The 24,386-nt window shown below is 40.6% G+C and overlaps 1 protein-coding gene across 2 annotated transcripts in view; it reads right to left on the bottom strand.

The window, feature by feature from the left end:
* The window catches only part of TNFAIP2 (TNF alpha induced protein 2), a 28,443-nt gene extending 5,558 nt beyond the window's left edge, over positions 1 to 22,885 (bottom strand). The window contains exons 1-9 of one of the 2 annotated variants that reach the window (XM_032234759.1): positions 22,393 to 22,885; positions 17,576 to 17,942; positions 13,124 to 13,727; positions 12,103 to 12,217; positions 10,676 to 10,798; positions 7,643 to 7,743; positions 6,892 to 6,990; positions 3,892 to 4,018; positions 3,157 to 3,279 (exon numbers count right to left, since the gene is read on the bottom strand). In XM_032234759.1, coding sequence (XP_032090650.1) covers positions 3,157 to 3,279; positions 3,892 to 4,018; positions 6,892 to 6,990; positions 7,643 to 7,743; positions 10,676 to 10,798; positions 12,103 to 12,217; positions 13,124 to 13,727; positions 17,576 to 17,927 — 1,644 coding nt within the window. In that variant the 5' untranslated portion in view covers positions 17,928 to 17,942; positions 22,393 to 22,885. The remainder of the gene's footprint in view (positions 1 to 3,156; positions 3,280 to 3,891; positions 4,019 to 6,891; positions 6,991 to 7,642; positions 7,744 to 10,675; positions 10,799 to 12,102; positions 12,218 to 13,123; positions 13,728 to 17,575; positions 17,943 to 22,392) is intronic. The other variant, XM_032234765.1, reaches the window with a different exon arrangement.
* Between the last annotated feature and the right edge of the window lie 1,501 nt (positions 22,886 to 24,386).

The following is a 24,386-nucleotide window of genomic DNA, read 5'->3' as shown; positions in this document are numbered from 1 at the left end:
TTTCTCCTAAGACCAAAATAGTTTCTATGGCCTGTGGAGAGGCGCTAAGAAAACATTTTTAATGTATTTCCTTAAAACAAAATCTCTTGGGGCCATATATTACAGGAATTCCTCAACTTACCCCATTCATTTAGTGACCATTCAAAGTTACAATGGCACTGGAAAAAATGATTCAACAATTGATACTCGCACAGTATGACTGTTGCAGCATCCCCATGGTCACGTGATCAAAATTTGACCACTTGGCTACCAGCATGTATTAACAATTTACAATGATTGCAGAACCTGGAGTCATGTTATCTCCATTTGTGATCTCCCCAACTGGTGTCCAACAAGCAAAGTCAATAGAGGAATAAATCAAATTCAATATTGGATACTTCAGCAAGGAGCCATAGGTGGGCTATTCTTCAGTAAACAATTCCCAGCAATTCCACCCAGAGAGACTAATAGTGCATGGTCTGGGAGTCACAGTTCAGTAATATCTGGAAGGGCCTATATGGCCCACTCCTAGTCTACAGTACCTAGCAAGAGCCACAGTTTCAGATGGTTTTCTAGCATTACCTGGAGAAGGTGAAGACTGGAAACTTTGGACTACATAATATGAAGTCCACCACCAAGTTACAATCATTGTAGATTACTAATAATTCATACAAAGTTTCAAATCTCCTGTTTGTAGTTTCTTACCCGGTATATACACTGCAGTTATCTGATATAGTCATGAAAATCTCAGGTATTTGGATTTATGTCTGTTATTTTTGGATCATTTGATTTGAAAGTATTGAGAGGATTATAATTATGATTGTGAATGATGAGAAATAAACAGTAAAACTGCTTATGCTGCTCACCAACCAGATCAAAATCCCATTAACCATCAATTTGAGGAGCTAATAAAGGAAAGGTGTGTCTGTTAAACTGGAATGTCTACTAAATCTGATTGGGATTTAATCATGTATTTTGTATGTAATTTATTCAAATCTATTTTACGTATTTTATGCATGCATAAAATGGAAATGAGATTTTATTCAGGTGTACTTTACACCTGCATAAACTTATAGGCAGGATTTATGTATGCACATATTCTGATCGCTGCAGAACACTATGCTGCAGATTTACTGTCTACAATTAGGAGGTGAAACAAAACAGATCTTTGCTTGGGAATTTGTACTGGATTTTAGAAACAAACGGTAGAAGCTAAATCATCAGCCACTGCCTCGTCAGGAGCCTTCCAAGACCATAAATTATTGAGGCACTTAAACCTCAAGCAGAGATTCTATAAGGAGGCCTTGACTGTTGTGGATTGGAGCAGGGAAGTTTTTCTTTAGTACATGGCATCATTTTCAGTGCAATAAAGACACGAATCTTGTCATTTCCATGAACTTCCTGCTGAGTAAGTCAATTCATAAAGGAGGGATTAAATGGATGGAAAGACAAGGTTTAGAATTGAGCATGGTGTCCATCCTGACAAAAACAAGCCAAAATCTTTTAGAAGAAAGAAAACGAGGCTCCTTTGTTGGAGTAACAGAATGAGACCCCAAGTGACATTGGCAGCTTTGAGCCGTTCCAGGACAGCTCGAACAAGGAATGCTGCCGTGTTCTCTTAAAAAATAGATGGAATACAATTTAAAACAGGAAAAAGAACAATTGTCCTACCATTTTGTCACTCTTAGGGATTCCAAAGATGCACTAACTATAATTGTGAAATGGAGAGGGGGGAAGGGACTTTTGATGCCAGAAAAATTCTGGATGTTTCTCTACTTCCAGAAGACAACTTCTCCCCTTCAAGTAGCAACTCTCCTCTCATGTTTTCAATTAGGATTTCAGCAAAAATGCACAGGGGACTGGATCTAGGAAAGAGTATTCAGAAAACCGAGAGTTCTTTTCCTGCTGCCTTCATCTGATTCCATCAGAGATAATATATTGAAATCCAGAACAGAAAAAAGGTATTTTAAAGATGAGTTTCCGTCTTTGGGTTGAAGTCACCTTGGTGGTGATGAAAGGAAAATGGTGGCTCTCAGCTTTAACGTAAGCTGTGATAAAAAGCCTTTAAGTTTTTCCCTTCCTGTAACTAGTTTTCAAGAGGGCATGGCGGCCTAGCTGTTAAGAATCTAGGCTTGTCAAACATACGTTTCTCAGTTTGAGACCCTAGCACCGTGGGACAGGCTCCTGTTCTTCCCCAGCTGCTGTCAATCTAGCTTAATAACATTCTGTGCACCTTGGGGTATAGCCACATGACCATGGAAGCATCCTTGGGCAACGCTGGCTCTCTCAGAGAGGAGAACTGCCCCCTAGAGTTGGATACAACTGGAAAGGAAAAACCTTAACCTTTTTAAAAAAAAATGTTTTAATGACTCAGCTGCTTTTGATCTTAGTTTATAACATTTGAACCATTCTAACAAATGGAGACAGAAAACAGCTATTTCAGAAAGTAATTAACTATGCATACACGATGTGCATTGATTCCATTTTCACCTTTTGATACATTGGTTGTGAAGGCTTTTGTAAGAAGCTGAAGAAGCTTCTTGGATGAGAAGCAAAATGTCTTCAAAAGAAAAAAAAACAAGGAAGTCCAGTTGCCTCCTGAAAAAGCACCTTTGGGACAACCATGACCTGGATAACTGAGAATCTCTACAGGCTTTTAGTTATACAATTTGGGATGAACACCCTTTGGTGTGGGAGCGGGAATGGATTTCCAGAGGAAAAATTGCAGACTACAGAAACCAGGAGCACTACTCAAGTGACCCTGAGGACACAGAAAAACCTTCAACGACCCTCTAAAAGGATGCAAATGACCAGCTGTCTGCAAGGAATATAAATCCTTCCATTCCCCACTATCTTGTCAGAGTTGAAGAAACATTTTGGATGAGAAATGAAACATCTTCAAAAGAAAAAAAACAAGAAAGTCGAGTTGCCTCCTGAAAAAGCACTTTGAGACAGGCTTTTGAAAGGTTTCAAAAAAACATGTTTAAAAAGGGAAACAGGTAATGATGGCAATACATGTATACATCATGAAAAGTTTTTTTTTTTAAAAAACCCACATTTAACTCTTATTTGTCCACCTCAAGGCTTAGGTTGCATGAATTGGCTCACTTCATTCTTAGTATTAAATTTTGAAAAGCATAAAAATGTTTGCACTTGCAGTTCCTTGCATCAGCTCACCTGGCGATGAGGGTTTTTAAGCCTCTTGAACACAAGGATACGGGCATCCAGGGCTGTAATTATTTCATCCATAACGCCACCACAGGAATCCCATTTCTTGTCATTAAACTTTTTAAAAAGTGTCTGAAGAACAAATTTTAAAAATTGTTCAGTTTTTTTTAAAAAAAGAATTTCCCAGAAACTTGATTAGATATTTTTCAAGCAGCAACTAATTCTGTTAGTTTAAACGTGACTTGAAAAAAATAAACAAAGACACTTGCACTATCCTTTCTTCTTCATAGCTCAGGCTATCACAAAGTGGGCTCTTTTGCTCCCTTAATGTTCATTATAATTTATTATAAGCATTTTATGCAACTTTTCCCAGACATTATTAAGATGGTTATGGACACGGTTTTTCTGGGGGACACTATTTTTCCATTGAAGAGTAAAGAGCAAGGATAACTATTCATTGGGAATGGGTAGTTTTCTTGGAGGCTGACAAACCTGTGGCTATTCTTTTTAATCCATGCCCGTCCCCCACCCCTGTTGCCTTCCAGTGGAAGAGAAAACTATCATAAAACGTAGTCTGTTTTTCGCAGAATAGTAGGATGAAGGTGTTTTTCCATCCTTAGAACTCCAGAGAAAGTCATCTCTTCACCTTCACTGAATGGAGAAGGTTTAAGTTTCATCTTATGCTTTGCCTCGGGCAGCAAAGAGCTAGGAAAGTAGCTTTGTAGTATATATCTGTAACAATACCTGTATTTCTGAAAACAAGGGTTCAAGAAGCCCATTAACCCCAGTCGTCTGAAGGTCATCAAGCATGGAAAAGATGTTCGTTTTAACATCGCTCTTAGTTGAATCTGTGCTCTTCTCCGTATGGGCCCTGAAAACCCAATTAATAGCGAATTAAAGGCCTGTTTTTTTAGATATTTTAAAACATCAGTTCTTTTTGCTTACAGCAGCTTACAAAATCCAGTGAATATAATGCTATGCAATTCGTAACCCAAAATGTATATATAACAAATCAGAATAATGACATCAGCAATAATAATCATAATGGTTGATAATACTAATGTAATCTTTTCAATTTAGATGCCGCCCAACTCCAGGCAACTCTGGATAAAAGTCTGCATAAATTACATCCATTTAGCATTCAGTCTCAAAAGGAAGCAACACCTAGCTAATGTCTGTGCTTGGAAGCGAAGCAGAACTGGGTCAAGTTAGCACTTTGAGGGCAGACCTCCAGCGAGTATCAGGACTGCAAGGCAAGTTGACTGGCAAATTAAAATAAAATCCAGAATAGAACAATGGAAACCATTGCTGTAAAACACAGATGAGGCCATGAAGTCATTACAATTGAAGCTCAACTTGAAGGATATCTCCTTTTAGCATTAAATGAAGACATTCATAACGAGTGGGTATTTGAAGCTTTTCGAATCCTGACTTTTGGCTATAAGATCTGAGCTGCAAAATCAAGAGCACAATTCATCAACAGCAAAGAGATATTGGGTGGTGCAGTGGTTAGAGTGCAGTACTGCAGGCTACTTCTGCTGACTGCCGGCTGCTAGCAGTTTGGCAGATCCAATCTCACCAGGCTTAAGGTTGACTCAGCCTTCCATCCTTCCAAAGCGGGTAAAATGAGGATCCAGATTGTTGGGGGCAATATGCTGCTTAAAAAGGCATTGTGAAGCGGTATATAAGTGTAAGTGCTATTGCTATTATATCTTCTTCTGTCTTACTAAAAAATGTCATATGAAAGATTGAATTGACCAATTCTGCTGCCCGTTACAGATATATACATACAAACAAACATACATACATATAAATTTATTATACACCCATTACACAGTGTGTGTGTATGGAATATAAAAGGATTAAATATTTAAAAGGATGTATAAACAAAGGGACCACCCAAAAAAGCCCAGGTAAATTGTCTGTGAAAAGAAATGGGAAGAATGTAATAGCCTGAATGAAAGTAGGCACAGTATGCGGAGTGGAGTTGATGAATATATGCGGAGAAGTCAAACTGTAGGTCTGATTGGAGCTAGGTTCGAGGTTCATTTTATTTATATGCCGCCCTATTCCCAGCGGGACTCAGGGCGGCGCATAAACCCAAGGAGGGGGAGGGAAAACACAAAAACTTCAACAAAAAGTACAGGGCATTTACCCTTGAAGACATTCAGAAGCTACAATTTATCCAGAAGGCAGCGGTGTGAACAGTTTTGGAGAGCCCCCTTAGGGTGGCACATGTAACACCAGTGTTACAAAAGTTGCACTGGCTGCTGATTTGCTTGCAGGTATAGTTCAAGATGTTGGTTATTATCTTTAAAGTCCTTTATGGCATGGGTCCAGGATGTCTGCAGAACTGTCTATCCCCAATGGGACTGGCCCACCCCACTTGTGCTGGCAGAAGGGACCCAATATGCATCCCATAAGCCAAGGAATTTTGGTTGGGAAGATCCAGGAAAAGAGCCTCTTTTTGGCCAATGCTCCTACCCTTTAGAACAGGGCTGTCAAACTCCGGGCCCGTGGCCTGGATGCATCAAGCGCTGTCCATGCCCACATTTGGTTAAGCGAAGGAGAAAAAAGTCCTGATATGTCATGTGATGTCGCTGTGATGACATGAGTTTGACACCCCTGTTCTAAAACATTATACCTCAGAAGGTAAGATCAGCCCTCAGGAAAAGCCTTAAAATCTGGCCATGACAGGCATGAGGTTCTGGAGAAGTTGCTAGCTGGAGGTGGTTGGAACACTGGCAGAGAAGGCACTCTACCTTTCCCCTTTAAACTCTTGATTTTTAGTTCATCTTAGCTTCTGTAATTTGAATCCATTTTTATTTATAATCATTGAATGTTTGTTGTATCTTGTATGTAAATTTCTCAGAGTTTCCTGGACTTAGAGATGGGCAACAATAAATAAAAATTATTATATATATTGTTCTCTCCCTCTCATATATATATATATACACACATACATACATACATACATATACATACATGCTATAATAAAGCATTACATGCTTTCATTTAGGTTATTTTGAGTATGTATACAAGTATGAAAACAAATATATCTGTTACCCTTCACTAAATGGGGTCGTGGAAGAATTAAACATTATGCATGGATTACATCTGTTTGTACATATGTAATCCAGGAGGAAATAATTATTCTGAAGGACAACATGAATGCATAGTGGAAACCAAATGAGAGCATTTAGAAAAAAAACTTGGGGCCTTTTGGAGACAAAAAAATGAATAAGAATAATATATGCTTAGAAACAGATATTTTTGTTCTGAATAAATGATTTAAGTGTATTCATATGTACACTTAGAAAAATGTATGACTGACTAAAAGAATTAGTAAAGAATACATGGATGAGAACAGATGGTTTGATAGACAATTTTCTGAAAATATCAAGGCATGTTTTGGGGAAAAATGGATGAAAAGGAAGGAAAATGAAAGAAACTAGAGAGAAAGTACAATGATTGAAAATCCTGTTTGGAAAGAGTATAAGATGAATCTCCTAAGAAAATGGATGGAAAATGGAGGTAAGAAAAGGGAAGGAATGATGAAGTGGCTTGGAAAAAAAATGAAAGAATTACCTTGTGAATTGCTATGCTAACGAGAAATAGGAAGTAGAATGTTTGGGGTAATAATGCAGTGAAGGAGATTATGGATAAGAAAAAAAACTGAGAAGTTTCAAACATTTTGCACAACTCTATTATGTAAGAAATTTGCAGTACTAAATTTGTTCTTACCGGAAATTCTCGAAATTATTCATGTTTGCAATTATTATCGGTTCAAAATATCGATGCTGTTGATTTCTTCTAATGAAAGTCTCCAGGTCTCTCTTGTAGCTAGAGAAATCATAAAAATGAAAACAATCATTAGTAACTTTACATTGGTAGCCAAGCATGCCATGACATATAAATATAATAAAATCAATCAATCAAATCAATATTACCATATTACACCTATCCTCCGCGAGCTGCACTGGCTGCCAATTGGTCTCCGGACGCAATTCAAGGTGTTGGTCATTACCTTTAAAGCCCTACATGGCTCAGGACCAGCGTATTTGCGAGACCGCCTACTGCCGCATACCTCCCAACTGCCAATAAGATCCCACAGGGTGGGCCTCCTTAGGATGCCGTCAGCCGGACAGTATCGGCTGGCGGGGCCTCGGAGGAGGGCCTTCTCTGTGGCCGCTCCGACCCTGTGGAATCAGCTACCCCCAGAGGTCCGGACCTCGCCCACCCTCATGGCCTTCAGAAAAGCTGTTAAAATTTGGCTGTTCCGGCAGGCCTGGGGCTGTTGACCTTATTATGTAGGGTCCAGCCCCAATTTGAATGTATGCGTGTTGGAGAATTTTAATCTTTATTTTTATTTTGTTGTTTTTCTTTTTTTGTTCTGTGTAAGCCGCCTGGAGTCCTCCGGGATTGGGCGGCCTATAAATCTAATAAATTAAATTAAATTAAATTATATCACATTGCCAACAATTTGCTATCTTACCATTGCAGAAAAGTCAAGAGTTCTGTCAAAAGTAAAGCTGACATTTGGTGGCCCAGCTCTGGAGTGATGTCCTTAGCGGCCTCTTGTGTTTCAAAGATAGCCTAAAACATCCACCCACCCCAAAAAATCAAAGAATTAGTACTTTTAACTTTTTAATTCATAACTCTCCCATTCTACAAGCATAATCTTCTATTATTTATTTATATATTATTATTATTTAGTATAATTTAGTATAGTATAATGCAGCACTGCAGGCTACTTCAGCTGACTGCAGTTCAGCAGTTCGGCTGTTCAAATCTCACCGGCTCAAGGTTGACTCAGCCTTCCATCCTTCCGAGGTGGGTAAAATGAGGACCCGGATTGTTGTTGGGGGCAATATGCTGACTCTGTAAACCGCTTAGAGAGGGCTGAAAGCCCTATGAAGCGGTATATAAGTCTAACTATTGCTAATTACTCTGGAATGCCTCAAGCAATTTCAACCAAACTTGGTACACAGATGACTTAACCTCTGGAGACAAACACTGTTGGGGTAAGACACCCCTGATATGTGTGTCTGTGTGTGTGTGTGTTCCAGCATAACTCTGGAAAGCCTGGACCTTTAAGGAGAGCGAATGTAGCTTCCTAGAGTGGCAATTGTTCGTGATGTCATGGGAGGTGGAAGAGAGCCTGATTAAGGCCTTTGATTGAGCGTGCTCCCTCACACAGTGGACCTTTAAGGCCTAGGCGTCCCTCACACAGTTAGCCTACAAAGTGCCAGGATCGTAGACAGGGCGGGAAAGAGGAGCACATAGGAGGGGGAAGGAAGAGGGTAGGGATGATGGGCATGGGAGTAGGGGGAAAGGATAGGGCAGGGATGATGGGCATGGGAGCAGGGGGAAAGGATAGGGCAGGGATGATGGGCATGGGAGCAGGGGGACAAAAGGCTCTATAAATCTATAAATACCCAGGCATCAGCTAGTCGTAAATATAAACATTTTCTCCAACAGGATACCAGGAAGATTTATTAGTAAGCAAAACGGGATAATCTCAAAGAACAGAAAGAAATACATACCATTTGAAAATTAAATAGCAAAATTTTTCCAGAAACAAATAAGACTATGACTTCTGTTTCTAACCTTCAAATGTTACTTTTTGTCCATATTTTTCAACCCACTGCTCCACAGCCCAATCTGATTAGTACTGCAAGCTTCCTTTTCCAGGCTGACTGAGATCAGGAAATTCCTAAGGATGTTCAAGTGACAATAGATTTTTTTGTGACAGTTTCCACATTTCTATTCCAGAATGTCAAGTTTTCCCAGTTCTGTAATTAAGTACTTCCTGCTTATGTTATAAGCTGAACTCTGTGACTCCACTCCAATAATCAGAAATGTTGAGAGTGTGTGTCAGCACACTTTCAAATGCAAAATAGAGTAACCTTAATAGTTATGATGTTGGGAGACTTTGAAACTGGAATTGAATTTGGCGAACTTGCACTGATTTGCTATGTTTTAACCAATACATATTGTTTTAACATTTAAAGCATCTTTTGGAGCTGCAACTTTGTTTCTTTAAACCTGCAATGTAAAAGTTGCAATAGGGTGTGGTTTGTTCATCTGTCAGGTTATGCAAAATGGGGAAATCCCAATTGGTTGAAGTTCTACAGAATCTGTAGATGGAGGTAAAGCAGGAAGATCACAGCTCAGGAGGAGGAAGCTTGCAGTGTTATTGAAACATTTCTCGACTGCCTGGATTAAGCACAAAACCTGAGCAAACTTTAGGTAGGGCTGCAAGATTACCATTTTAGGAAGAAAAAAGGCAATAAGCAGCCTAAGTAAAGAGCCAATTAAAAAGCCTAAATCAGAAAGGATGGTATGGGGAAGCTAGATATGAGTGGGTAAAAATAAGACTATTGTGGACAAGAATCCAGTGGGCATGTCATCACTGCTGGGCATCAGATAGTCTCAACCCTCTGATCTCAGCCCAGGTTCTCTACCTTCTGTATCTGCATTTAAAACTAACCTCACTGGGAGTCTAGTTAGGATTATATACATTTCAGTTAATTTGCTTGAACACTTACTAAAATATTTTCTCTATATAGAGAAAAGAATAATTATTTCTTATCAGTAAACCTTCACTGTATTAGTGAAACTAGGTTGCTTTTCTCTAGTAAAACAGTCCAAATCTATTTTAATTTTCTATCTTTAATTTTCATTTTGACATAAAATGGGAAGAGTTATAGATAGGAGACTTCCCATGGTCTGTAGATCTATATTGTGTTATTTTGGGTGGTGGTAGTAGTAGTAATTGTGTAAGAATATGAGAATGTGTGTGTAGAAGAACAGGGCTCAAATCATAGAAAAAAATGGATTTAAAATGGTTTTAATCAAACCCATGGATAAGAACATCTAGAATATGTTCATACAATTCTCAATAAACTAAGAGTTTATAAGGAATCCAAAGATCTGGAATGAAATGGTTGAATGTAGGAATATTGCAAGTATACCAGTGAAAGTTCCACATCAGGCCATCTATTATTTCATTTCATTTCATTCCATTTCATTTATTATATTTACATGCTGCCCTTTTCCCCCGAAGGGGACTCAGGGCGGCTAACAAATCAAATCAGGGAAGGGGGGGGTACAGACAAAAATTAAAAAATAAACGATACATAACAATACATAATTTAAAAACAAAGTTTCAAAGTTTTATTGACTTGCTGTAGTCAGGGTAGAAGCAAAAATAGTTTTGCTTTCCATTGTTTGTCTTGGCATATTTTTTCCTTTTAATTCTCCCACTGAAATTAGTTGAAAATTACTCTGCCATATTCAGCAATAATAGTGTGCTAGAACTGGGAATGGGCTGATGGGAAAAAAGCAAAAAAAGAAAAGATCCAGTGGAACCAATATTACTCTGAAGGTCCAGGAATGCTACCTTGAGGTGCTTCTACTATCAGGGTAGATTTATAATTATAGATCTTTCTACAGGAATGCTGGAACAATTTTTCAGGAGTTGATTGCATAATACACACATAAACACAAAATATTTGTTATTTACCTTTATAGCATCTATTGATAATTCACTATGATAATAATCATTCAATATCCCTGGTGCTACCTCTTTGGTCCAGTTCGTGACTTCTATTTTCAAACATTTGTCCAGACAACATCTAATAAAATCCTTTGTAAGAAAAGAAGACCAAAATATACAATTAGCAGCTATCTCTCTAGAAATGCACATATATTTAAATCTAAGGTGCTCTTAAAATGATTGAATAGCAACTCCGCTGCATGCTATGCTAAAATTCCTCCACTAAGTGAAAAAATAGCTCATGAACAAGGATTTTGAATGCTGGGCTTCAGTTTAATAGGCCTTTGCCCACCCAACTGAGCTATGTAGGGATTAAAAGCTAATAAGGAGCCAAAATGGTCCATCTGCAATGAAGTGTCTTCTGGAAAGTCCCTCATACAAGAGTGGTTACCCCCTCTGGTAATAGCAGCACCTATAATATTTAGGAATACATATTAGTTTCCCTGCAATAGCCCCTGGTTTCCTAATGAGGTTTTTCTGGGAATATGTGAGTGGAAGAAGAACTGACATCAGCATCAGGGAGACATTACCCAATTCTGAGCGTGGGGGCAGAACATCTTTGCATCTACATTCCAAATTGTAAACTACCCAAGAACAATGAGAAAACCCCCCGATAATTGGATCAAAACAGGAATTACATAGAGAAGATAGAGTTTCTCTCCCAACCCCCATTGTATTATCAGTGTAGTATTGAATAACCTGTAATAGCTGTAATGGAATGTGGGAGTTATCCTGAAAGATGGGATAGGGGAAGAGATGCTGCTTAGGGAACAATCAAATAAAAAGGAAAGTAATCCACAATTGAGCAATGGGCAGAGAAATAAGCTTATAAAGGATCTGCTCTAATGAATCAGGTGGTAAAAAGAGACAGTGGAGATTTGTACTTTCAGACTTGCAAGATTCCATTAATATTTCCTTGTAATAAAGTAGGATTAGCTCACCTCATTGCATTTTTTGTCTGGCCCACTTGTGAAACTGAAAGTAGTCTAGTTTCAAGTGTAATATTAAATTAGAAGCAGCTTACAACCACAGTGGTTTTGTTCCACATACCACATTAAATCAAAGCTAAAGAAACAAAATGATGGTTGCAGTACATGGGCCTGCAGGTGAGCCAATCCAAAAAAGCCAACGTGGTAGGTGTGAACACAGAAATCCAATCTTAGTCCTTATGTGTTAGAAAAAAAAGCAGGGCTTTGATATTGAGGTTGCACCCGTTACTTTGATTTTTTTGGGGGGGATCCTCAGATGGGTGAGATGTGAGGAGAACTTAACCACTGTGAAAAGTGACAAGTTGAATTTACAACTGAAGAACAAATGTGACTCATTGCACCAATTCTTACATGAACATAACTAACTTGAAAAGCTATGGAGGAAAAGATAAGCAGAATTCTTACCGTTTCATGAGTCAAATATGTTTGTTCAAGCTGTTTGATCTGTCCCAACGGCAACAAGTTTCCAATACTAGCTTCATCCAACTCTTTAACTAAAACACTGTTCTTTTTAATATCACTGAAATAGCCAAAAAGTATCTCATCAGCTGGCAACATAGTCTTTCTTCATTGTTTGATTCAATTTCCCAAAAATTCTCAATATAAAGCAGATGTGAAAGTAGGCTATTTGCCACAGAATGCTTGGATTCCAATGTGAAAACCACCCATATTGTATGACCAACATTTCACAAAGTAATTGATACTGGCAACCTTTCTAATGACAATCCAAGCTACTGAAACAGGGATTGGAAATGCCTTTAAAATATTTTTTTTAAAAGAAGGCTAGATGAACTCACTTTGCAACAGGCAAGAAATCTAAAAAGCACTATAGTTGAATTAGTGGGGAGGACTGAGGACAATTGTTCAAAATTCATTGAAAATAGACACTGCTTTTGAATATCCATACCAAGTCATTATTTTATTTTCTCAAATTGAGGGCAGTTTACATTTAGATATTTTCAAGACTGCCTTTTATGTTTCTTGATAATCAAATTTCTTAATAATCCCTATTAGAATCTAAATAACAACTGTCTCCATTGTTGAACAGGTTCAACTATAAAGCCTGTTAAGTTAACAAAGACACATTATTAATCCTATTCTGATCAACATAGGGCTGCTTTACACTATCTTAAAATATTTGTTTATCTACCTCAGCATTTATCTTCTAGGGATGGAAGATTTTGTTGAGTTCAACTTCTGTAATATTCATGATTGTTTTTCAATCATAAGCCTATTATAGTTTGTTTTCGTATCAGTTTGTTCACACCTTAAACATTTGCATGAAAAATTGTGAACATTTTCAGAAGAATATATTTTCGTATTTCCTTGTCAAAATGCATTTCAGCAAACAATTTCCTGGAATTGATCTGTGTTTAAATTGGCAAGACTTGCATAAAAACCCAGATACAGTATAAACTTTACTTACTTTGGATATAAATTTTGTGTCCAGTTGAGAAGAAGGTAATTGTCATGTTTGTTCAATTCAAACTCAGCACACATCTCCATCTGGTATGAAAAGTAATTGTGGTAGAACTTGGCATAAGTGTTGCACACCTGAAAATGCTCAGGGTAATGGTGTTTAATATGCTGCACCACTGTGATCATGTCATCCTTCATAGTCTTACCCATATGCAAGAAAGTGTTACCAATAGTAGAGAGGTCTTTAGAAACCAAAGGAGGTGCATTCATTCGTTCTTCTACAGATTTCTGGATAGTGTTCCTCCATTCCTCTTTCCACATTCTGATCTGGGAATTCTCCTCCTCCTTCACCCACATAACAACTGCGCTCACGGCATTTTTCAGCAATTCTGGCTTTGTTAATGCTATGCTGATAGAGGACTCTATGGTGTTGAAAATCTGTTGATATAAAAGTTCTAATAAATCCTCAATTTCAGTCTGATTGTCCAATGTTTCTTCCCCATTTCTGCTGTCCAGATTGCTGTTGGATTTTTTTTGCATGATGAGATGTTCACTTGCTTCGCAAAAATGTTGGCTCTGAATCAGCTTCTTGATTTGGTCAACTGGCAAAACTAAGTAGACATACATGGTAATCAATGTCACGTGATTGATAGGTTACTAATTCATTCAAGTTATATTCCCCCAATTTCAAGTTAAGTCTACTCAGAGCAATTCATAGTCTAAAAGTGTATGTAGCATTTTTTTCACGGGGGTAACAAATTTAGATTGGTCTCTGTAGCAACACTAAGTTTGTTCTCCATGACTTCAATTTTTCATTTTAAAAAGGAGGAAAAATATTTTCTGAGTATGCTGTGTTGGGATGAGTCTTGTACTTCCCAGCTGAGCAGTTGAGGGATCATCCTCAACTTATACTATTTCAACCATGGAAAACCAGGTGTGAGCTCACCTTGATGGAATCTCAATTAAGGAAAAGAAGGGTTAGGATGGGTTTTTTGGCCTTAGTAAGCTTTTAATACCATTTTGGCCTTATACCCCTCAAGGATGCAAAGTAAAAACTGAAATAAGTAGACAAAAGACTGTTCTTGGAGTCTTATATCTTACTCTTTATTTCTCATTGTTAGTCTAAACATTTCTGTTATCTTATTTTGTTGAACTGATCAGTCCATTTTGAAAATAAATGTAATGCACCATTCAGGAAGTATCTGTTATTCTGGATGTCTACTGAATCCAAAATATCTCATTTGTATGAATTTATATCATTTGCATTAGGGCATTATTGTACAAATAGTGCCAATAGCTCTTGAGTGAAAGGCACATTAGAAATCTAATAAAAATATTTTAATCAATTAAGATCAATTGCAGAATTAAATCAATATGTAATTTACATGCATTTAATTGTTCTTGTCTGGCTACAAAGAATTTATATTCCATGGATACAAAAGTATTGTCTGTTATTTGGGAGTGATATCTGGTTCAACATTTTGACCACTGCAAAATTGACTGCAATATACTTCTATTAAATTGTGGTTTGACTGCCTCAGTTGGGTAGAAGGTTATGTTTCTGACACCCCAAAATCCATTTGGGTTTTTACAGAACTCCTTTATGATTAATAGTAATCAAAATAAATCAGGAGCTCACTGGCAGAAGAATGTTCTTCTTTCAAGTGTCAATGAGTAGCAGTTGCCGTGTGTCATTTCGCTGAACAATGATAAGTAATGTGTACATCTGCACAGTTTTATCATAAATCTGTGGTGCAGCAGATGCAAAGAGTTGTGAAGCACAGAGACTTCATCTTTCAACCTATACTCTGGTAAATTAAGGGAAGCTGGAGTGGAAAAAGCTGAGCATGGTTTTAAAATTTGAGGAAGAAACATCAATACTGCATTGTGCTGATATCTGATAGTTGAAAATACAAAGGATCTGCAAGCTCCAATAATATAGGCCAAGGAACAGAATGAAAACAAATCAGACTAAAATATTAAGAAGACCAAAAGAGTGCCAGCCGGTGTAACTACCAGCCTTAGAGCTGATAATGAGGATATTTAGGGAGACCAGACGTCCCTCTTTTGGCGGGACAGTCACGGTTTTTAATAATTTGTCCCGCGTCCTGCGGCGTTTTAAAAAAGTTCTGATTTTTGTACAAAGGGTGCCTCGCCCCTTTTTTGGCTCCACCACGTGGCTTCCTCTTGCAAACATTTACACACATTTTTCCAGGTCTATCTATGTCTATAGACTAGTGGCTGTGCGCCGGGAGGGCAGCCTGCAGGGTTGGAGGCTGCACGGCGGCTGCATGCTGCCGAGCACTAGCAGGAATTGCGGGGCGAGCTGGCCAAGCGGCCTCGCATGCAGCTCGCCTCGCCGCCTGATGGAGGCTGCCCAGCTGCTTTCCCTCCACCATCACCTTTTTCCTCCCATTTCTTCTCCTTCTCCTCCTCACTGTGATCTGGATGCCTCACGCGCCTTCCTTTCCTCTGCGTTCGGCCCTTTCGAGCGGAGCCGCAAGATTACGAGCAATGCGGGGTTGCTACGCTAAGGGCGCCCAGTCCCAACTGGGAACTGCTGCTGCTGCAGGGACCCAGTGGCACCCGATCCCTGCAGCAGTGGCTGGCTCTGCTCCCGGCCGTGGTCCCCTGCCACGGCCAGCGCGTCTTCATCAGCAAGCGGGTTGCCCACCCGGCTCGCTGTCGCTGCCCCTCCATGGCTGGGTCATCCCAAGCGTGCACGACCCGGAGCTCTCCGCGCCTAGCTGCGTTGCGCACACATGCGGGCATTCAAGAAATCCAGCTTTTTTTAAAAAAAAAAATCCTGATCAACCCAATTGTTCCAGCTCTTCCCTCCCGGACGCCCACCATCCAGGAGCTGCCCGAAGCCTTCCAGCCCACCCGGGGCAAGTCGGCCGCAGTGCAGCCGGTGGTGGGCAGGAAGGCTTCGGGCGGCTCCTGGGCAGCAGGTGTCTGGGCAGGAAGAGCCAGCGAGGGGGTGGTGGTGGCATCTTTGGCAGCGGAGCAGAGGCGCAGCAGCGCCAGCAGCTGGACAGCCTCCATCGGGCAGATGGAGATTAGAAGCGGGGTGGCTGCTGGGGCTTCGGCTGCTCCTAGCTCCTGCGCCACTTGTTGGCTGCCCTTCGCTGCCCTTGCATTGGAGACGGCCGGGATGCATGTGTAAAAAACGCCGGATTCCTTGAATGCTCGTGTGTGTGTGCAACACAGCTAGGTGCGGGGAGCTCTGGGTCGTGCGCGCTTGGGATGACCCGGCCATGGAGCAGCGGCAGTGAGCTGGGCGGGCAACCTCCTTGCTGATGAAGATGCGCTGGACACGGCAGGGGCCCGCTGCCGGGAGCAGAGCCAGCCTCTGCTGCAGGGATCGGGTGCCGCTGGGTTCCTGCAGCAACAGCAGCAGCATCAGCAGTTCCCAGTTGGGACCGGGCGCCCTTAGCGTAGCAACCCCGCATTGCTTGTAATCTTGAGGCTCCGCACGAAAGGGCCGAACACGGAGGAAAGGAAGGTGCGTTGGGCATCCAGATCACAGCAAGGAGGAGGAGGAGGAAGGGGAGGAAAAAGGTGAGGGTGGAGGGAAGCAGGCAGAAGCAGCTGCAGCAGCAGCAGCAACAACCATGCTGCCCGGGATGGGTGTGTTCGGCACGGCCTGACTGCTGGGTCATCATCCCGCTTCTAAAGGACGAGGGCTTCACAGTCAAGGCACTCTGGGGCCACACTCAGGAAGAGGTGGAAGAACTGGCCAAGGAGATGAGCGTCCCCTTCTACACCAGCCGGATAGACGAGGTCCTGCTGCACCAGGATGTGGATTTGGTCTGCATCAACCTGCCGCCTCCCCTCACCAGGCAGATCACGGTGAAAACTCTGGGTGAGTTTCCGTGGAGACCTTGGCGGGCAGCTGGCTGGACTTCCAAGAGGTGGGGGGGAGAAGGAGGCCGTGGAAGAAGCGGCAGCGCCTTGAAATGGAAAAAGGGCTGCTTCCCCCCCCCCCCCCGTCAATGGTGTCCCGCTTTACCAATTTTAAAATCTGGTCACTTTAGGATATTAGGATATTGAAGTGATAGCTTCTGCCTTTTGGAATTGACCATCAACAGTAAAGGAACAAGAAGCTATGAAATATGCTATATAATTTATATAATTTTCTAAAACAAGATTGAAATTTCCAAGAGGGTTAATTCTAGTGAAATTTCAGCCAATTCAACTTTGACATTTTTTATTTCATCATTTAATTAAAAACATTTTCAATTTTAAGAGTCTGTGGATGACACTTAAAACACTTTGAGGGCTTGATGCCTATCTTATCAACTCATCTACAACCTACTATAACATATAGCAGGGGTTTCCAAACTTGGCTGGTTGAGGAATGCTGGGAGTGGAAGTCTACAAGTATTAAAGATGCCACATTTGGAGATCCCTAATATATAGTGGCAGGCTGTCCTTCTATATGACCATCATTCTGTACCTGTGATTGGTTGACAGTTTTCCTCCTCAGGTTTCTTTTCATTTCTTTTCCCACCTTTGTCAAAAAACCAAGCAATTATTTTTTTTATTCCTGTTTTCGGCTTCTTCTTAACATTGTCTGTTTCAGTGAGTTCCAAAGGTGATTGAGGAAAATATTCAAGGGGAGGAATCTGCTTGTGGTTCTCAGTTCCCATGTGGTTTTTGGGCTGGGCTTCTTCAGAGGATGATTCAATTGACAATGAATCAGGTTCTGATTCAGAAGATACCGAAGCTTTGGCTATCTTCTTGTTTTCAGCCTGTTTAGCAGAATTTGGAGGACTGCTATAGAAAAAGGGCCTTAATTTTAGCATCATCTTCTATGGAAGACCCTGAAAATTATATGACGAAATTATCAGACTTAATTTTCATTCAGTAAGTAAAAAAACAAGTAATACTATAGGAAAAACAGAGATAGAACATTACCAATATACTATGTCAATATATTCCCATTAAGTGAGAAAACAAAAATATTCTGAGGCTTCAATGCATGCACAATTGAATGATAAGACTACAAGGCAAAATTTCCCCATAAGGCAGAGAAAATGTATAGCAACCTAAAGCAAAATAATGACTGAAAAATACATGAGCACTTATTATTTTTAATCTATTGTTTATTTTTCTTCTGAAGGAAAAAGGGAAATATTGACAGCAGGTCTCTCAAGGAAGGGATACAACTAGCTCTAATTGTATCTTAGAAACAATGGCTCTATAATTTTCCAAGTTTAGAATGCTACCTAAGAATTATGGGGAAAGTACACATGATGTGAAATGTTTCCCAAACTACACTCCAGAATGTCTATAAATGCAGAACTTTTTAAAAAAGTCCTTCAGAGCAAAATGCCTAAACAATGGTGCTTTCTTTGGATTATAGTGTGGACTATTCCTTGCCATTGATTATGCTACCTGGAACTGATTGTTTAACTATTTAACTGTTTATTAAATTTATAGGCCGCCCAATCCCGGAGGACTCCGGGCGGCTTACAGAAACAGAATCAAGAAAGATTAAAAACAGATAAAACAAGACAAATTTAAAAAGACACAACATGCACCCAATCTAAGCAGGGCTGGACCTCAATCCAGAGGTCAACAGCCCCAGGCCTGCCAGAATAACCAGGTTTTAATAGCTTTCCGGAGGGGTCTCACCACCGCCTCCTTCAGAGGTTGTGGAAAAGAACCCTCTCGCAATGAAGCGTTCGTAATTCTCTGGAGCCAGCCGCACGTTACATTCCTGCTGGTCGAAAACAGCCAGGAGGGACACGGATCCAGTAAACAGGTAGAGGCACTCATCGCTCCCATGGCCTTGTCCACTTCATCAGGGGTGACAAGCTGGAACTCATTCCAGGAAATCTGAGCAAGACCCTCCCTCAGCATCTCCGCTGGTTCTGTCCAAGTGGAGTCAAGGTCTGTCCGGATCGGAGCGATTTTGTCCGACAGAAACTGGGCAAACACCTCAGCCCGTCCCTGTAAGGCATCCCCCGCTTCCCCCCCCTTTCAGGAGGAAATGGGTTATCCTACACAGGGCGGCTGGGTGAGATTCTGCGGACGCAATAAGAGCGGAAAAATGTGCACATTTTGCCACCCGTATCGCCACTAAATAAGTCCTAATAAAGGCTCTTAGTAGTGTTCGGTCGGATTCGGAGTTACTAGCCCTCCAGCGTCGCTCTAGGCGTCTCTTTTGGCGCTTCACCTCCCGGAGTTCCTCGGTGAACCAAGGTGCCCTCCTGGATCCACTGCTGTGGAGAGGCCGCAAAGGCGCAAACTGGTCTAGCGCCTCAGTCGCCGCTGTATTCCAGACTCTGTCGGATTGTGGGCAAGAGAGTCAGGTATCTCCCCAAGCTCCTTCTGAAATCCCGACGGGTCCATCAGGTGCACACACAAATACACACAAGTTTAGATTGAAACTAAAGTCTAAAATATCTGGATAACATAATGGTTTATATTAAAAGCCATTAGGATTAAACACTGGATTGTCAATCCATCCTAATGAATTGCATTTCCCCTACATCCCATCTATACATTCTAAGACAGGGGTCCCCAGCCTCCCGGGGACCACAGCCAGTTCAGTGGTGTATGTGTGTGTGTATGTGTATTTGTGTGTGTGTGCGCAACTCATGCACAACCATCCCATCGACCCCATGTCGTTCCACAAAGCTGGAAAGATTGGGGAATGTTGTTCCAAAAAAATATGTTTTCAAAAGTCTCTAAATTTAGTTAGTTTGAAAAGGCTACAAATTTATTTTTCATCCTAGTTTTCATCATTTATTATAAATAACTTAAAGATGTGAACATACCTAACATGCCTTTTTCCTATTTTCCCTCAATAACCACCCCGAGGTGGGTTGAATGGAGAGATAGTGACAGAGACTATGGCTATGACGTAACTGGCTTTCATGTATGGACTAGAATTCCCAGTGTGCCAGCAATTTCTAGCCTGGTGCCTTAACCACTAAACAAAGCTATTCTTTGCTGAAGGATTTCAGCTCCGTGCAAGCAGGGACAGAGCTGAAATTCTTCAGCCTCAAGCACAATCAACCAGCCCCAGAAGTGACAGGACATACTCTTAGCTGCCGGCAACAGCTCTACAACTTTCTCTTGATGGCTTCTCCACCAACTTTCTAAGGAAGGGGTGAAAATGGCATGTTCATAGGGAACTTGGCAAATAAATGTGAATAGGTTGCCTAGCACTCTGATCCTGTGACTGGGAAGGTTTGGTGCAATGTTTTGTGATGGTCAGAGGTGATGGTCTTTATGAGACCACTGTTAATATGAACTGTCATTAAGAAAATGGTCATAAGTGAAAAACATTAGGTGTAAATAAAAATTTGTTCAAAATATAAGCAATGGAAATGCATCAAATCAGTTTTATTAGTGCGGTTTTAAAACCCAGTTTTAGCAAATTGCTTGCAAAAAGAAAGGGAGGGTATTCAAGAAAATGAAAAAGCATTTGAGACTAGAACAAAGTCTTTACTTGAACACATTCCAATCAAATAAATAAGTACTTTCATAAATTTCACTAATTTCAACAGTATTGTCCTGTGGTTTGAGTGTTTTTCATTAAACAATATTTATTTATTTATTTATTTATTTGGAATATTTATATGCCGCCCAATCCCAAAGGACTCCATATAAATGGAATTGATTGAAATATCATCAGTTAAGGAAGACTGCATAAAGCTGGCAGTCTGCACTTTGGCTTAGGAATACAATGCAATTCTAGATGCAAATGAAAGTTTTATTTCACCCTATTTCAGAAGAAAATTTACACTTTTAAAATAAAAAGAAGTAAACCTGGCATTTCAAGCCCCCTGAAAGAATCTTAAAAAAAAAACCTCCAGTCCTAAAGTTGACCTTTTATCTTCTGCTCCATCTGTGTTCTATGGCTTGGCTCACTTGCTCGATTGGATCACTGCCATGGAAGTTGGACATTCTGTGGTTTCTTTGGGTCGCTGATGTGAGAGGATATTTGAAGACAGATGAAATTCTGTGATAAGCAGATTTCTTTCTACGCCCCAACAACTGCCCCATCCTTCCTTAACTTCTACTACTGGTAGTAGAAGAAAAACTTGTTTCCATCTATGGTTTGCCTCTAGTGTTTTAATCAAACCATGATCTCTGACAGATTATTTTTACAAGCCAAATCTTGTTTTCAGATCCTGGTTTATTATGAGACAATTCAACTAGTCAGCCTTGGTTTGGTTAAAGTCCTAAACACACCACAAATTTAGGTTTTCTTGTCATGTATAAATAAAATATGTAATATAAGATCTGAATACACTGTGTACCTGTGAGTTAGCATATTGTACACCTGTTGATTGAGTTAAATATTTAAAAACCCACCAATAATGCCTTGCCCCTTAATGAACTCACTATTTAATCTTTACTGAAATACTGCAATTTTGTTCAAACGTTTTAAGCCATGGTTTGTTAACTGTTAAAACTGAATAAGCTATAAATGACAGAATTCATATGTTACATTCCACTGAATGTGTGAGATATTAATAATAAAATTATAACATTGGAAATTGCCATTGCAACACATCTCAAAATCATCAGATCAGAAAAGATGACCCATAAGTCATAATTTACACGGCATCAATAGCTGGATTTGAACAAAACCTAAGTTTTATAGGTTTTTTTTTATCACGTGGTTTCCAATTCTGTAAACTCCTGGCCATCGGAATTCCCTGGCCATAGTTGCTACAATCCACTTAATATATTACTAGGAGCTCCCCTAAACCCGGGAGGCCTTATTTTTAATTGAAGTCAATCCAGAAGCCCCTGAAAGTCAATTCCAGCGGCTTGTAGTTTTTCCAACAAGAAACTGGACCCAGACAGAAGACAGGGACTAGGCTAGGCGTATCTTTCGGGAAAGTCTATTATACTGTACTTAAAGAATTTGCTGTTGCACAAACCCATGTTTATTTTGGTTTACTCTGCCTTCTCTTGAGCAGTTCCAAGAAGAAGACCAAAGGGCAGCAGACACAGAAAGGAAAAGGCGACAATAAGCCAGATCGGGTGAGGGGACAACTTTCGCGAGATCCGCCACTTCCACTGCGTTCATACATTACACTCACTTTCTGAACTTGCCCCTAAATCATAAACTAACCAACGGCTGAAGTTGCACAAGATGCAAATAATAACAATATTTTTTTAAAAAAAAACCAAGGTGAAAATAACCAAGATTAGAATAGGTGGCGCAAACACAATTCGAAGGCTAAATCTTTTAATAGAATTGGGTAAGCCAGGGCGGTGAAAAGAAGCGCGTCGGCGACGACTTACGGTGTCTAGAAATCAGAGCTGGCAGCCGAGCCTTCTTTCTCCACCGACGGGCTGAGGAAACACGCGGTCTTCTTTGGCAGAAGTCGCCGCCTATTATAACAGGGAGGAGGCGCCTACGCAGCCCTCGGGGGATAAATGGCTTGGAAACTCCGCCTAGCCCGAAATGAAGCTGTGGGGAAATTTCCCGGAAAGTGTGGAATTTCCAATAATCAGCCCCGTCTTCTCTTCTCCCCGGGAACCAGTTGAGCGGCGGCCACTCGAGGGAGATTGCATGGAAAAAATTAGTATCTTAGTATCTTAAAGGAAAAACAAAACCATTCGCCCTTGCGCACGTTTTTGAGGGCCCGCAGAAGAGCGTGAGGGGGCGAGGGAGGCAGACGCTACTCCGGGCGGGCGCCTTTCTTTGGTTCCCCCACTCAAACGCTCTAACAGTAAGGCTGGAACCCTCCCCGCTCACTCCGTCCCCCCTTCACCGTCCCAAACATGGAGAGGGCAGGCAAGGCGCTGGAAAGGACCGCTGCCGTCGGCTGCCAAATCGTTTGTCCGCCGAAGAAGGAAAGGAAAAGCCGAGCGCAAAAGCTTGCGGCTACAGGAATAGCCGCTTTTCTACTCACGCTTGCTTACTCACCTCTCGAGCGGGAATAGCAACTCCAACTGGTTTGGAGTGTAGGTTGACTTTTTTTTTTTAAGTGGCGGAAGACCATTACGTGTTTATCCTGACTGGTTTTTCTCTTGAAGATGTACTTGGCCACCGAAAGATCAGTTATTTTCGTCTGCGGAAAATCACATCTTTCAGATAAAAACCACAGTCTCTATTCAATCTTCAGTCTTCCTTTCTGCAGCAGGCACCCGATAAATACTAGGGGGCTCCTTGGTGCTCTCTGAGCTGGATTGTTTCCCTGCAAACGTTTCAAGACAACTAGACACAAGAACGGATTCCCCCCCCCCTAAAAAAAGCCATCACTCTGCTAAATAAATAATACTTTCAAATAATACTCTCAACACTTTCAAGGCTGCATTAGTATTACTATTAGTATTCTCATCGTTCTTGTTACCCATCGTCTCCCACTTACGACTGCATTACTGTAACTTTGTTCCTTGTATCCTTGGCTATTGATATTGATTGTTCCCTGCTTATTTGTACCCTATGACTATCATTAAGTGTTGTACCTTATGATTCTTGATAAATGTATCTTGTCTTTTTATGTACATTGAGAGCATATGCACCAAATTCCTTGTGTTTCCAATGAAGAATTCTATTCTATTCTATTACACAAACTAGGTAACACCTAGTTTGTGTAATGAAATGTCTGCAAGAAAACAACCCAACTCAGAGAGCACCCAGGACCCCTCATTCCAACCCTGAACTACAATATTAATAAATATTAGATACTGTAGTCTAATAACTTTAGTATTCTTTCTTCTCCTTTCTTGGGCAATGTTGCAGTGGAAGGATGTATGGCTCTAAAACCCACCAGCAGGTGATCAACAGAATTGGGGGGGGGGGGCAAAATTCTCTGAAACCAGAATTCTATGCTGAGTTTAAAACCACAGGCCTCTCATTGCTTTCCCTGCCCTGATTCTCTCTAGATGGGTTGCATTCCAGGGTGTATTATTTCTGTTACCATGCCATCTGGGGATAATGGGAACTATATCCAAGACAATAGAAGCCAGCAGGTTGAAGAAGGATAAGTTACATGGTGTTTTTAGAAAAGGGTGGGTATAGTTCAGATGAGAAAATAAGTTCACATTTATTTATGCCCTAAAAATCAATTCGTGTCTTCCTTGTTTCTGGCTACTTTTAGAGTGATAGAGGAAGTTGGAGGTGAGACACCTTGTTATTTTACTCCTCCTAATTGTCAGGCATTTACTGGCAGAGGATGAAGGTTATGAATTAGGACAGCTGCCTTTCTCTGACTCTACATTTCTCTTTTACTCACAGGCCGAAGCTCTGTTCATCTGTGGCACCCACAACATTATTAGAAATCCTTATG

This window comes from Thamnophis elegans, chromosome 1, assembly GCF_009769535.1.
Source record: "Thamnophis elegans isolate rThaEle1 chromosome 1, rThaEle1.pri, whole genome shotgun sequence".
In the NCBI taxonomy this organism is placed as follows: domain Eukaryota; kingdom Metazoa; phylum Chordata; class Lepidosauria; order Squamata; family Colubridae; genus Thamnophis; species Thamnophis elegans.
This window is presented reverse-complemented; position numbering and strand designations above follow the sequence as displayed.